Raw genomic sequence first — 16,142 nt, forward strand, 5'->3', positions numbered from 1 at the left:
TTATTTTTAAAGAAAAAAAAATTTTTAAGGGAGATGCAGTGTGTTTACCTGCAATAAGGTTTATTCATATTTATATTTAGAATGTTCTGCCAGACAGTGAAATCTAGTTTGGAACGCTGTCTGACAGGTTATTGTGCGTGTGCCTATATTTATGAATATTCTACACAACCTCAATCAGCCCATGCAGTTTGGATGTAGGGTCTCCTGGTTCTGATGTTTGACAAACGGGACTAAACAATACCACATTGCTTAACACTAGCCACCCACACGTGTAAAGTCAATACGTACGTGTGCGCAATGACGTGCCTGTGGGGTTCTGTATAGTGCTTCTGGCATCTTCCTTCACTTGTAATCGTTGTATGTGCTGAGACGCACACACTAAACACGATGGGGATGGTGTGGTTGGAAGTGCTCCCAATTTAAAACCACTCTCTCCTTGATTAAAGAGTAATGAAGCACTAGATTCTGCTTATTTTTTTCTTAAGAACTTCTTAGGATAGGATTTTCCATGGTTTGGCCTTCTTGGAATTGGCTCAGCGGTTCTGTTGTCTTATGGTGCGCTGGGTGGAGATAGAAAGAGTATTTACTTTAAATCCTCACAGACACATTGACTGTGTGGATCTCTTACTGTAGATAATACTGTGCGGTTAATCACTGGTGAGAGTATCCCTCGCTGAAAGTCAAGAGGTTGTTGTTTACATAGCAGTGTATTTCTCAATGGAGGCCATAATGCCGCCATGCTTGCTTGTTCAGTAATAATTTTCGTTCAATTTTCTCTAAAAGAAAATGATCAACCATGTATTCACCAGTGTGAAATAATCATCAAACTGTGTATTCACTAGAGAGAAATTGACATCCTTAACTGTGATTGGGTGTCTGTTTTTCTCCAGGGATATAAAGAGGGACTGCTGCCAACTGCCGTCTACTTTTTCTCTACGAAACGTGTGAGTTTTTAATAGAGGCGCAAAGCTCAAAACTCACACATGTATCTATTAATTTATCTATCACGACAACAGGGTTTTATTACAACACTATTTATTTACTTGTCTTCAGGTACATCTTGGATACCAGATATGACACTGCCACTGGTTAAAACAAATTAAATCTGTATTCATTTTCATTTATTTGTTCATTTGGTTAGAGATGAGCACAGTTCTGGTTTGCCTTTAGCTATGGTTTGAGACGGGTCTAAGGGGGATAGGTAAGGCTCTCCCTTATTACAAAGTTGTAGGCTATTCCAACATTCACTCCCCTCTACTGACAGCAGTTTGTCCAAACATGATGCGGCTTTACAGCCCCTCACTGTGCCCTCTAGTGGTGCAATGCCACTCAGCCCTCTGCTTAATGAGTCAAGTTAAAGGATGTGGAGAGCAAGCCCATGCAGAGCCTCATACATAAAACAACCATTCATTTTTTAAACATATTTAACATTTCTGAAACCTTCCCAGCACCAAGGCTCCCAGTGAGACAACGTCACAGAGTGTGCCATCCCTTTGGACAGACAGACAGAGACGGACAGACAGACAGAATTAAAATTAGACATGGCGTGCGGCAGGGCGGCGGTCTGGCCTTCCCCGGCTCTGAGCCTAAGCTGCGTCGACGGCGTCGGAACCGCCCCACTGTACTCCCGCTGTTTCCTCGATAACAGACAACAATGCGTGGAAGAACGGAGAAGGGACACACTTCACAGAGCGCCCCGGCTAATTTTAGAAAGCCGCGATTTTTTTTATCTGCCAGGGAAGATGACACGCTGGTGAAGGGTTCAACATTTAGGCTCTGAATCTAAAAGCACCAGCCCCCCCCCCTACCCGCTGCACTCAGCAGGAGCTGGCTGTACACTCCGTCTCTCTCCGCCTTCACCTCGACTCGCACTTCAATGAGTCACCCGCTCGTGCACGCTTTCTAGAGTTCATGTCTGCGATGATGAGGACGTGAACGTTTTTTTAAAGTTGGACTGCTTATAAATCATATTCATACAATATATCTATATGAATATGATTATACATGTATATATATTTATATAACTATATGATATATATATATATATATATATATATATATATATATAATATAAAAGGGATACATGGTTTATTGGATGAGCTTTGTGGGACTGCGTAGGTGTGTGTATAAATTGGATATTTGGCGGTGGATGTACCAGTCTAGCCAACGAATGTGCCAGGTCAGGTCAGGATTAACCTTTAAATGCGTCATTTCAAAAAAGGACGCAAGGCCATGACAGAGAAAAACACATTGGAAGAATACAACAAAAAAGATGACAAACAAACAACAAACATATAAGACGACCTTGGAGTCGAAATGGCTGAGCTCCTCTCAGTTAGTATGCAAGACACTTTCAGGATTATAAAAACTCATACTAGTGTTCTGTCCACTATCTGTCTGTGCAAGTGTGTGACGCAAGCCAGTGTAGCCTGGCTGGCAGGGGGGATGTGTGGCAGGGGTTCTTGGGGTGCAGGAGTAAGATTCTCCTTAACAAAGAGAGACGTAGAATACTGGCTGGCCAGAATTTCACCTGATCACTTATAGGATGAGATTTTATTGATAACGTTATTGAAATAACTATCGATTAGCACTGACTAGAGATAAGTCCACGTCATCATAAGCCACCATGCTAAATGTTACACTTTAAATGGTGTTATTACATGGTATATTGTGTTATATATATTATATATGTAATTATTTTTTTTAGCACACAGTGTGTAACAGCATAATCTTCCTGCGCCATCAGTGCTTTAATTAACATGACCACTAATGAAGTCGCTTGCCCGTATATTCCTCTAATGAGAGCCCCTGTTATGGGGGCCTCTTATGTTTTATGAGGTGTGTAACTGCCACGGCCATTACGCTAACTGGTCTTAGGAGGAGCATTTAGCGATGGCGTTGTTGGTGGTTGTTGTCAGGGGCCGAGGTGGTCCGCAGGGTGGGATATTAGCACAGCTGTCATTCTCTGAAGGCTCATCTTCCTTTACATACGCTGTTTCTAGGTGAGCCGCGCTCACTTTGAAACCACTCAAGTTTAACATAGTCGTTTCAAAGGGGGGGTATTTATAGTCTGACGTGTCCGACTGTCACCGTTGAGTTGCAGGATTTTTCCGTGCTGCACAGATGCTTGCTGGAGCTGTTTTGGATCTCGGTCCAACTTTGAGAAGTGTGAAGAAAAAGAAGGAGAAAGATCAGGGGAGTATGACAGACTGTTTTATCTCTGTGTCTACTCTAATGCCTGATGTTGCGCTGCAGGCACATAGACCTGCTACCATTAAAATGCTGCCGCTGACAAAATATTGTCATGCGTGCTGCACTCACTCAGTATGTGTTCATAATGATCATCGCTGTTTTTGGTCACAGGGGGCTCGGCTGTTTAATTGATAAAGGAAATGCCTTACAACTCCATATCGTTTTTAGTGTTTGCTATTCCTTCTTTGTTCTATTAGCTGACATCAGATTTGTCTTCCTACAATAATATTTCAAAAAGTATGACCTATGAAAGGAGAGGAAGTTGAAATGAAGCATGGTTCGCTTACTGTCAAGTAGCTCAATGTTTTATAAAACATTGGCACGTGTTTGATATAACACTGAAACGTCTTTGATAATAATCCTTGTTGAGAAAAGATATAGGTCTTTCATTTCATTTCAGATATGCCCTGATGTCTTAAAAGGTTTACTACATTCCATCACATGTCATGATTGTACCTTTCTATATTAGTACACCAACAAAACGAATATATAATGCCCTATAGCTGGGCGTTGTTAAACTTATTGTATGTGAGTCTTATTTTTCATATGTAGGATATATATTGATTATGTTTTATAAGGCTGCTTTGTTAGGTGTATTATAAATCCTGTGACCTATTCAGAAGGCCTGTTTCCATTCTAATCAATTAAAAAAACAGAAGCAGCCTTTCAAAAGTATCAAGCTGTGTTTGCGTGTCCTCCATATGATATGTAACCTTCTCTTTTCACAGTTTGAATTGACTCACTTGGAAAGCGTCCATCAGGCCTGTCACAAACATCTCGACACGTTCTCGTTACACTTAGGCCCTCTGTGGGTTCTTTGAGGTATTGCAACATGTACCAACGGATTACCGGATAGTGATCTCATCCGACTTAAATGGTCTAGCTATGTGGATTCCTCAACACCACCCACACACACACAGCCTTATATCACACATATATTAGTTTTGATCTGTTGACTTTAATTTTATATGATTTGAGTTGTATTATTGCGTCAGGAAAATGTCCTTGGAGCCTTGCATATTTGTGATCTGAGATGTCTGAAATCAAACACAAGGATGTCAGTGTATTGCCAACTCTTCAATGAGGAGACGGGTTGTATCATGGGTGGTTTTGTGTTGGTTTTCCCTGGAGAATTCCTCCTCATAATAATAGTAATAATGATAATAATAATAATATAAAGAATGAAGTGCATTTCATGGCACACAAATGCACTTTACAAATGTTACAAACTCACAGGTTTGAGACAACAATGAAGACCGAAATAATTCACACCGCACGTCAAGACAAAGCCAGCAACACATACGCGGCAGCGCACACGCACGCGCACACACCGTACGTCAAGACAAAGGCAGCGACACACTAAAACGTTAAAACGTTATGTTTTTTAACCTAACGGCTCCGCCATCGACACATCAACTTTTTGACGTAGGCCATGGTGCCGAATGGACGGACGGACCCACAATGCATTTCGCGAGCGCCTCATGCAAAGTCAATTAGATCCGTCGACGGACGGAGGCAGTGTGAACAAGCCTAGTCCTGATATTCTCCAGATGGGCCGTATGTGTGAACAACATATTCTGACATTTGTACCCTGAAAATCTCCCAAATAATACTGAGGTAGTATTTTCTCTGTAGGAAATGTAAATAACTTTATATGTGAATGAGGAGTAGAAAGTCTGTATTTCTCACACCACTTCAGTGGGCGCGTCAGCCTGTTGCCTTTTGTTCGCTGAATGGTTAAAAATATTTAAATGTTGGCACTGCTTTTAAGAGTAATTTGTGGTGAACGAACGTTATATGTTGTGAAATTATAGGCAAAATGTTTTTATACTGTGCTCAGAAATGTGTTACATTATTGACTGGGGTTTCCACATTATTGCTATGGTCTGTATAACGGGTTAGAGCCCCGTGGGAGTGTGTGGGGATTGTGGCTGGTTGAAGCAGCCTCACCTGGCTGAGTCTGATTGGACTCTGGGGCTGGGTGAGGCTGCACACCTGTTGCACATTGAGTAATCAGTGTGCACAGGTTAAACCAGCCATCTCCATGCCAGTTGAAGAGAGATCTCCTGCATAGCAGGCGACTGTCATATTCATATTCATGTTCTATGTTCAATGTTCATTTTCTTCCGATTTTACAATAAACCTAATTTCTAACAAAAACACCACCACCACGACCCTGCTTCCTTTTCTGGAAGAGCCCAATAAGCCCCCTAGGTCGGTTTTGGCAATTGGCTTTGCTACAGAGACATACTGTTAGGTATGGGCGTGGATGCAGGATGAGGCATGCATTTGCATCCTGGTTTGCATTTACCCCAAGCATGACTGGGCTGGGATTATCTCCTGGCTATAAACACAAAGTAACACTTATCGCTTGCATTCCCTCAAGTGTCCCATAATGACTTGTGATATTATGATAAATAAAATTATATTATACTATTATATATAACCGTTATAAGACGCCGAGAATTGGCGCGCTGCCAGCCGCTGTCACCGAGGGGGAGAGGAGAGTTGACGGAGAAGATGGCGGTTGACCTAGTTTCAAAGTTAATACCGTTTACTTACTCAGTGTGAAAATGACCACACCCCGGCAACCCTAGTCTGAATGTTGCAGTCATGAGAAACAAAGGTGAGCTCATTTATTTTTTTTCATTTACATTTAGGGCATTTAGCAGACGCTTTTATCCAAAGTGACTTACATTAGTCAGAAGAAAGAGAACATATATCACTATAGGTACAGTAAAGATATTCATAGAAACAAGTGCTAAGTATTTACAATTGCTAGGATAAGCCATTCCCATACAACAAGGTAGCTTGGTTAAGATGCTACACAATACTAAGTACTGGCAAAGAGCACATTGGAGGGGTCTCAGTCACATTGCATTATGATGTTTTATGGTAGGTGTTGTGCTTCTGTAGTTTTAATTGTGTACATCGCCACCGTTGCTGCTGCCACTGTGATGCTGAGGGAATTCTACCACACCAAAGAATATGGAAGAATCAAAGCTATTAGGTTTGGTGAGAAGATTAAAATACTTGTATAATAAATTTAAATGCAGAAATACCGATGGTTAAAAGCGTTAAAACCGGTATGTCCTGCTTTGGTTTAACAGCTGCAAACTTATTTTTTCCTTTAAACAATTGAAACAAAGGGGACTGAGTTGACATTGTATTGCATGCATGGAGACCCCTGCTCAGAACATCTTCAGAAATATCCATCTCCAACCAAAGAGGAGGAGACCTAGTCCTATTCTCTCTATATGTAATTAGTTATTATTCATATTTATTTAAATTCTTTGATAGAACTGAGTAAATATAGTTATTTTAGCTTTTTTATTATATATAATTACAATTACAATTAGGGCATTTAGCAGACGCTTTTATCCAAAGCGACTTACATCGGTTAATACACACATTGACACACCGACGGCAGTCAACCATGCAAGGCGACAGCCAGCTCGTCAGGAGCAGTTAGGGTTAAGTGTCTTGCTCAGGGACACATCAACGCAGCTTGGAGGAGCTGGAGATTGAACTAGCATTCTAACTTTCGGTTACAAGGCAACTGCTCTACCTCCTGAGCCGACTCACACATATACTGACATGTTTATATAATATAAACCATCCAGGGCTAAATTGATCTGTTAATTGGTAGGACTAGATACGTTTTTTCTTCCTCCTACCCCCTTTCGAGCATTTGGCAAGTGTGACTGTTTTTGCTTGCTGCTTGCTTGCTGTTTGTCTTAATTATTCATCTACTACCATTTTAACTTTGTTTTTATTACTTACATGTTCGAAATAAAGGCATTCAAACAATCAATCAATCAATCAAAAACGTGAAGAAGTGTGACCTCTCCAAGGATTGCCCTCTGAGCCACTATGCACTCCGGATCAAAAGTGGCGCAGCAAACGCTGTGGGCCCAAGCATCTGCTTCGAAGGAGACATGTATGTATATTGATTGGCTCTGTATTGATGATTGTTAATTCAATTTCCAGAAATGTAAAATATTGTAACCGAATCCATGCTATGAATGATTTTGCTTCTGCCTACAGTGTTATGAGTCACGGTTTGAGAAACGTGGGGCCAGGACTCAACATAGTGCAAGTCCATGGCAAGTTGAAGGATTTTTGATCATCGTAGGCCTAAAAGTGTTATACTCTGCCCCTAATTAACTAACACCAAACTATAGTTGTACAATGTTTGCTATATTGTTGGTTAACTTCTCTGTTGGCCAAACCCAATTAATTTTCAACAATTGCAAGAAACTTCATCCGACAAAAGCCATTGTCATGGGGGTTGGTGACACACTGTTGGGTTTGTTGGCGTTTTTGGAGTTCCCTAAAAGGGAATACGATGGTGATGTGTTCTGACTTTGCTTGTTCTGTCTCAGGTAACAACGGAACAATTAAGAGGTTTGACTGCCTTGACGCAAAAGATGGCAGTAAGAATGTTTATCTCTATTTATTCAACCATTATCACACTAGAGGGAGTGTTGTTATACTGAATATCAGCACACCTGGGATTCCTAAGCCAAACAGTTCTACAGGTGCTATTTATTGGTAAACAGTAAATAAGCAACAAGAAATAACAATTTGGTAGTTGATTAAATGTGGGATTTGGGAGACTCACACATTTTCTACACACACGCTTGCTACTTGCTAGGCCTACACGTTATCGCAGGGCAGTTGCTTTGTAACATGTACATTTATCGCTTTGTTTCCATTTTTCGTGCAACCAGTGAGTCAACAACTTAGTATCATTCATGTAATTAATGGTTATTTTAAACACCAGTAAAGCAGAGCTTTGCACATATAGTTAAAAGTTCCAGTGCTGTTATACTCTAAACAGCACTCATGGTGTGCTTCTTGTTTGAGTGATTCGGTCCTCCATTATAACTATTTGTGTGTCTCTGTCTCTGTGTTATTATAAGTGCCTGGGGACACTTTAACTGACATGATAGAAATTGTTCCAGGGACAATCGTTTTGGTGGCATCTTTTGATGACGTTTCTGCAATGTAAGTTCCATAGCTCTCCAATAAACAAGTGAACACACATACACACACACAACGTTTCAATGGCTGATTGTGGTGGGGTTCTTTATGCTTCTTCTCAGGATGCCAGAGGAGTCGAAGGATATATTGGTTAGATTAGGAAGCACACTAGTCAAACGGATCAAATACAGAGACACTTGGGTTTTCGCCGGTAGTTCTGGCATGACCAGCCCATTTGAAGAGGTGAGTGTTCCCGGCCATTGACCTAGTCTTGTCCACTGTGTGTGAGTGATGCATTCCCGTCCCTCGTTGTCTCTCGATTGACAACTCCATCAACCAATGTCTGTCCTAGTTATTGTAATTCGGCTTTGATAAAACCATGTTGGATTCGCAACAGGGGAAATCCATTTCATCGACATGGAGGGGTAGATTGAGAACGGGTTCAGTCAAGGTGAAAGTTAGAATTTGTTAATTTTAGGTCCTAGTGCAATACAACCAGTGACATTTAGATACAGCTTAGAAATGGTTGTCAGATAACGATGCATGATTTTAGGTGTTAGGTCAAGGGATGTGTTTATGTGTGTATGTATAGGAGTTCAGGATTCAACACGTTGTTTGCCTAGTGTTCTACAGGAATACATGGTGTATAGAGAGACTATGGATTGATACAGCACATAGCCAATTAGAGGATTGAGGCCTTGTGAGACCAACCTGGGGTATCCGCCTAGCCCTGCCTTATGTTATACAATGTGGATGTCACACAGCCGTGTAAACATAAGTGAAAAGCTTCGCTGCCTGACGATTCAGGAATATCTTTGCTTTCAGCTAACGCCCAACGATGAGAAGACCAACAAATATGGAGGCTGGCCTGCAATGGCAGAGGTGTCCGGCTGTTTTCCAAGGACGCTCTGATCAGTGGGAGAAGGTCACAGCGTCAATTATTAAGGCTTCATTCATAAACCAGGAATCAACTTTGGTTAATGCAGTAATAAGCAATAATTTGATGTACCATTAGCTTATAGGGGTGGTGTGATATGGTTAGGGGAAGGGATGGTTGTCTTATGATTAGGGTTCTAAATAACATCAAAAAACCTTAGTTATTATGAACAACATTACCTCAGTTAACATGGACACTATTAGCAAACATCATCACCATTAGTAGACGATTAAACCTGTTACTCATTGGATTACTGCATGAACCAGTGTTAATAGTTAATGTATAATTATTATTTAGTGTTAACGAGACGTAAACATGTTGGTTTATTTATTAAAAGGGAAATGTTCATACTGTGTGAAATCTATTTGTACATATGAGAACACATAAATTATGTGTTTGAGGATAGACCACACAACTATAAAATATGTAAAGCATAGCTACTGCTAATAATAATTATGATATAACAAATTATGGCCTACTGCTAATTACAATACATACTGCTAATACCAATGATTATTGTTTTATTCATAACATAATAAGGATATGTTAATGGGAGATGTGAAGCCACTAAAGGGATTCACTGTCATCTTACCTAATACACCTATTTGCTAAGGATGATTCATTCAGTGGTTTGTGGCAATGCAATTAGCTACACACATAACGACTTTATTGTGGTTTGGCTAACACTCCCCTCATTATCTACTTATAGAAGTTGGGGAAAGTAACTCCTAACCTGCCATACACATCGAGCTTTATATTAGAGAATACTTTTTCCAAGGGAAAGATTATTTATTACAGACTAGATAAAGAAATTAAGACTTTGACCATGTAACGGTGAAAGATCAATAATCATTTCCACAGACTTTAATCTATCATAAAAGCTAAATAAAAGTCACATATCAAAATGTGATAACTTACTTTCTGTCGATACAAAATATCTATCAATATTCAATTCATATCAATAGCAACACTACTGTAAATAGCTAAATCGTAAATGATCATATTGTCATGTATATAATATATATTTTATTTAGCTGTCGTGTACTATTTAGTCGCAACAGTCTGTTTCCTCTGTGGGAGAAACATAGTTCTATAAGCTCCCAGCACATAGTGGTTAATGCAACAGAAGCAGTCATGTGGACAGCTTGCCTTTGGCTGTACATGCATTTAGAAGGAACCATATGAATTAAAAATAAAAGCTTAATTTTTCAACATGTCATCATGAATATGTGGGGAGGACACTTTTTTTCCGGGGAACTGTTTCCTTACCAGGGGGAACTGTTTACTTACCAAATACAACGGTTGAATTGACTTTGCATACCATTTCAATGGGGATGTTTAACTTAATCATCTAATCATTGTAGATTGTTTACTCTTCTTCTTCCTCAACGCCCATTTTGAATTTGAAAAGAGTCAAACACAACCATGAACCGATGTGCTACCACCGAGTTAACAATGTTTTCACATTCACTATTTGGAGTTGTGTGCGTGGTTTCCCAGCAGGAACGTACTGAAAGATGATTAGAATAAAATGTCTTGTGCTTTTTCCTGTTCCAGCAATAAGGGCTTTTGTCATTATTTTGTATTTACTGTCATGATCTTTAGATCTTCTGGGATTTTTGTATTATATTGTATAATGCATATCAGGATTATTTGTATTCATAAAGCTTTTATGTAAATCGTAGTTCCATAGTCTTTATAGACATAGTTTATCATAGGGTTTGGGTTAGATTAATTTATTAATTAAAGGGCATTTGAATGAACTAGGTTTATGATTTTGGTGAACTGTTGTATGCTCTAACTGTAATAGCCCCAAATCTGCAACCCCTATCACCTTACTTATATTACAAATATATGCACCATAAGCACTGTTTCTCATTAGGAGATTCTGTGCTGTCGTTAGCTTATACTAGCTTAGAGTACGGCTGACAAACAAAAGCATGCTTATGCTACATCATTATTAGATTTTGTCGAAACTAAAATAGAAAAACAGCCTAATGCATGGGCTGTTGATATATTTTAATTAAAATGAACAAAAAAGTGTCTGCAAATCTATTGAGCTTGTATGAGTGTAAGCGCTAATTGCATGAATAATTTATTTTTCCCACAAGCATGCGGTTTCCATTGCCAACTATTTGCATCTGTATTCTGTAATGTTTTTATATTTTCCTAGGGTGGAATATTATTTCTGCATGCTATTCAGTTGTCGAAATATATTGGGGAGAAGGTGATTTATTCTCACTCGCTTGGTTTTACTAATTTGTCATTAGGGATAATAACAGCAGGCCTACATGACAACATTAAGTGGACCAATGAAGAGAGTCGCACATCTTAGCAGTGATCACCCTTGAATGAGGAATGACCCAAGGAGGGTTTACAAGTGGGATGAAAGTTAATGGATTTATTATGGCCACCAATAACCTGGGATAGGGCTAAGTGGATTTTCAAGCTAATTTATTAGGAACCTAGCTAATTACTTATTTGTAATTTACTGTCTTATCCAAAGCGACCTCCATGAATTCAGATATGCCAATGTAAAATCAGCCTCGAAATAATCCTGCCCTGATGACGGAAACAATTTCATGCACACATAATAGGTTAGATGATTGTTATTATTTGCATCGAATTAGGTAAATACGTAAGGCACAGATTAGCTACACAAACGGCTTTATTGCAAGCATGGACCGATTAAAGAAGATAGCAAGTGCGGTTCAGGACAATTGTAGTTACTTTGTTTCACCGCTAGATGGCACAGTAGCCCTTAGTTATCTTTTTCTAACTAGGTCAGGATGCACAAGCAAACGTTTGACACTACATTTGACGTGCACGTATACAATTTGCGTGCGCTATGAACAAAAAAATAAATAAATAATAATAATAATAATACATTTCATTTATGGTGCCCTTTTCATCCGAAAATTTCAAAGGGCTACAGGTTAAAAGCAAGTGGATTGTGCTGCCCTCAAGGTGTCAGGGAGGGCATTCCACAGGCGTGGGGCGGCAGCACTGAAGGCCCTATCTCCCATGGTCCTATAGGTTCTGGGTATGTGGAGGAGGTTAGAGTGAGTGGAGCGGAGGGCGCGTGTTGTGTTATGGTGGTTGAGAAGTTCTTTGAGGTAGGGGGGGGGGGGCATGTCCATGGATACATGGTGAGTGAGGAGGGAAACCTTGTACTCAATCCTGGTGGAAACCAGAAGCCAGTGGAGTGACTGGAGGATGGGGGTAATGCGCTCATGCTTGTGCACTCTCATCAGGATCCTAGCTGCAGAGTTTTGTATACTATTGAAGACTCTGCAGGCTCTTGCTAGGGATCCCGATGAGTAGTGCGGAACAAACTTACGGATACTTTATAAAATACACATATTTTCAATAATTCATTATATACATAATTTTCCAGCATTATTTTATATTAAATGAACAATTATTCATTCCATTGTAATTTACTCAATTACTGGAAGAAACGAAATAACGATATTTCTTCATTCTAAACAAAAACAAATATAATTTCAAAAAGTGTTCCTACGCAAATTTTTTGCGATACACAGGTTTTTTGAAATAATTATCCAAATTAATACTAGTATCGGCAATATATTTTCAAAGTATTATGTAATATTTGTTGAAATACTCCGGCAGCAATAAATAAATCAAATAATCTGACCTAAATTTAGAAAAATCGGACATCTGGTGGCTGGCGAAGGCCTGTATAAGCATCACTCTATTCACTTCAAGATTCAAGATTCAAGATGGTTTTATTGTCATATGCACAACAATTACAGAGCAGGCGCTGGCAATGAAATTCTTTAGTCTTGGGCCTTGGGTCTGAATTCATTCGGCCTGAATGAAGTGATGCATGTCCTACCTGTCTGTCCACCTACCTGCCTGCCTGCCTGCCTGCCTAACTACCTACCTACCCACCCACCCACCTACCTGGCCACCTGTGCACACTGCCTTTACTGTCATTTTTGCATGACCGAAGTCCTCCACAAGGCTAGGCCGAACTATCGCTAAACTAGCAAACCAACCCAGTGTTTTGGGGGAGTGGCCTTAGAGGTTGGCTACTTCTAAATTGTGTTTACTCTGCATGGTCTCTCCAAAGTAGTCTACCCGAGCTCTCGGGATATAAGCCAAATTTAGGCTACAGAAAAACAAATCACATGTAAAAAAAAAAGTAGATAACGAGAAAGCAAATGCATAGACAAGAAGTTTTATTTCATTCCCTGCATTCATGTCTTCGTGGGTACAAATCTTCTTGCATGTTGATCAATGTCCCATGATGCACTGCATCCATACATTTGAGCTCAAAACAGCTTTTACAAAAAAGGATATACAATATATATGTATATTTATATATATATAATATACACGTGTTTCTTTATGCACTGGATGTGTTTGAATGGGTCAAAGAAACATCTTTAAAAAAACACAGCCAAGGAAAAATTCTAACTCCCCAGATTAGGTTCAACGTAAAGTCATTACTAAACAAAGTCATTAACATCAACCATCTAACTATTGCACATGTAACACAAAGCCCTTCATGCACAATTTGCATATCTTTCAAGATTTCAGTCATGGAAACCCAGAGTGATCGTCCTCATTTCCTTCGTATGATTATAGCTCTGATGACTTGACTCTGAGACAGGCCAATGGGAGCGGTACAAAATTGAACCAAACCAATGAATCAGTCGGTTCGCCTCATTAGCTTATTTGAGTGACACCCCGGCAAGTCTCGCTTGCTATTGGTCGTTAACAATCGTGGCCTTATTTTTTCTAAATGGTATGATCCGCCACAAGACTGAGCCCGGGCTGACCCTACTGTCTAACTATAAACACTATACCTGTATAGGGCTTGTACATCGTGACGTCAAATCGCATTGACCGCCTGCATTTTGGAAGCATAGGAGCAAATTAAGGTTATTGGTAGTAATTGTGTCGTGGCTGTTTTGTAATTAATCGTGAAATAAATGTTCATAATGGGGAGACATTGTTGCGTTTGAAACTGCCCCCAGCGTTTCTCATGCGAGACGTGGAAAAACAAAGATTGGATTTGCTTAGGTTATGGTATGTTTGCATCGATTTAGTAGCACTCCCTTAGTCATCACAAAACGGCGGGGTATCGCAAACAAAAAAAATCTGTACAAGCCCTATAGGCCTTTATCACAGAGGTTCAGGGGAAAACAGGTGTATCATATGACGTTCATTATGGGCAATGGCATGCCTATCCATTAAGAGCCACAGCTGTTCTCTGTTTCTCCCCTACTATCCCTCTGTGATTCTCAGTGATCGGATGAAAGATTGTGGTCTTAAAGAACGCTAGTGGTGCAACATAAAAACGTAAGCACAGAATGAAGGAGAAGAACAAAAGGTGTAAACTAACACAGTACAAGACATCAGGTTTTCAAGGTCATAATCAATGCAGAGGTGTTCAAAAGGTAGTCCAGCCGTGCTCCTTCTAATCCCTTTCCTTTTTTTTTAGTTTCCCTTCATGTATCAACGACATTACTTCTGGTATAACTCACTTCACATTATATAGTTCAGAATTACAGTATTACATCATTTTCAATCAATACAACAGAGTAATAAGTAGCATGTGTGCATGTGAGTGTGCGTGTGTGTTTGTGTGTCTTAATAATAACTGATCGTCGTTCATGTAAACATATTAATTCCACCAGGTCATGCAAACAAGAGAGACCAAACAAAATCAATCAATCATAACGTGTTCCACTGGAGGTGCACTGTACAGGTCGCTGAGGGCTCAGACTCAGATCCCTCTGAGGTCGGGGGGGGGGGGGGGGGGGGGGGGGAGGTAGGTAATAAAGTTCAGTTATTTAAGTTGTTTATAAGCCCTTAGTTAAGGATAAACTAATCGTTAGTTAGTTAGTTAGTTATTAGTAGATGACCAATAAGTGCTCATGTCCAATATCTGGGTTGGATAATCCCACTTTTGATGTCACTAGAGGGTCAATTTCAACATGACTTGCAAAGGCTAAATACAGCTGGTGGTAAAATAGGGGCTGTTTAACATAGTTAGTAACAATGATTTGTTGATGATTAGTTCAGTTAACCAAAGGCTTATAGATGACTCGTGACTGATCGTTATATTAAGAGTTACCACGCGGTCTCATGGGCCAGTCTCCGTGACCGAGTCATCTAGCCACCATCAGACTCATTCTCGCACTCTGAGGTCCATTCGGATCTTAGTTTGAGCCTCTGCCAAAATGAAAATAAAAACGTTACATCCCTTTTGATATTTATAAAAGTTGCTACCCCCTCCCCACCCCTACTGAAGCATGCAGTCACTTGGCGTAGGCGGAAGCTCTCCTCACAAACCCAGTCCGAAGCGTTCCTCGTAATTTCAACTTTCCAACATGTCTGCTGAGTTGCACAGATTAAAACAACAAAGGGCTAAGCGGATTATAAAATCTTCAGTATAACACAAGAGGGGGAAAAAAAGGGGCAAGTGACGTTAACCTAATCCAACATGGCCGCGATACTTCTGTCGCCTACACAGGAAGACTCTGAGTCTGACTGAGTCGGTTTGGTTAAGGCCCGGGCAGTCTGTCACGTTCGGAGCAGAGCCTCCGGTCAGCTGCGCGCGGAGCCAACATGAATAGAGTTGGATGGAACTCATACAGGACATGAAAGAACTATTGTGTGGAAGAAAGAAAATGGGGGAAAAACCTCACATCAGCGGTGGCTATTTAGGCCAGACTTTGTGTGAGGCGGGGTCAACCACGGACGCGACAAACTCAGCTTAATGTTCCGATCGGGATACCATCTATGTACTCTCAATGACTTGTTAATATTAATTCAGCATGGAACAGATGTTCATGTTGCCCGGACGTTTTTGCGAGGAGGGTTTTTTTGGACAAGCCTGCTCCTAAGCACACTTTAGCATAGAGCTGCTGGGCTGCGCCCGCGTTGGGGGGATAGGGGGATTATCTGGCACTGGGCGCTGCGTTGTAGCTCA

At 40.3% G+C, this 16,142-nt stretch overlaps 2 protein-coding genes across 4 annotated transcripts in view; both read left to right on the plus strand.

Annotated features, from left to right (window-relative positions):
* Window positions 1-3,263, plus strand: part of LOC130402328 (protein CFAP20DC-like) — a 30,157-nt gene extending 26,894 nt beyond the window's left edge. The window contains exon 18 of the mRNA XM_056606480.1: window positions 3,256-3,263. Coding sequence (XP_056462455.1) covers window positions 3,256-3,263 — 8 coding nt within the window. The remainder of the gene's footprint in view (window positions 1-3,255) is intronic.
* Window positions 3,264-5,657: 2,394 nt separating this feature from the next.
* Window positions 5,658-10,727, plus strand: LOC130402207 (protein FAM3D-like). 3 transcript variants are annotated; one of them, XM_056606346.1, is made up of 8 exons: window positions 5,658-5,878; window positions 6,169-6,267; window positions 7,051-7,192; window positions 7,300-7,358; window positions 7,638-7,688; window positions 8,178-8,262; window positions 8,361-8,481; window positions 9,064-10,727. In XM_056606346.1, exons 1-8 carry the CDS (start codon window positions 5,866-5,868, stop codon window positions 9,148-9,150), a joined length of 657 nt encoding a protein of 218 aa, XP_056462321.1. In that variant the 5' UTR covers window positions 5,658-5,865; the 3' UTR covers window positions 9,151-10,727. The 3 variants fall into 3 exon arrangements, with proteins under 3 accessions (XP_056462321.1, XP_056462322.1, XP_056462320.1); XM_056606347.1 differs by lacking the exon at window positions 6,169-6,267; XM_056606345.1 differs by lacking the exon at window positions 5,658-5,878 and having other exon boundaries at window positions 5,971-6,267.
* The last annotated feature ends 5,415 nt before the right edge of the window (window positions 10,728-16,142 follow it).

The sequence above is a fragment of the Gadus chalcogrammus genome, chromosome 13 (genome assembly GCF_026213295.1).
Source record: "Gadus chalcogrammus isolate NIFS_2021 chromosome 13, NIFS_Gcha_1.0, whole genome shotgun sequence".
Lineage (NCBI taxonomy): Eukaryota > Metazoa > Chordata > Actinopteri > Gadiformes > Gadidae > Gadus > Gadus chalcogrammus.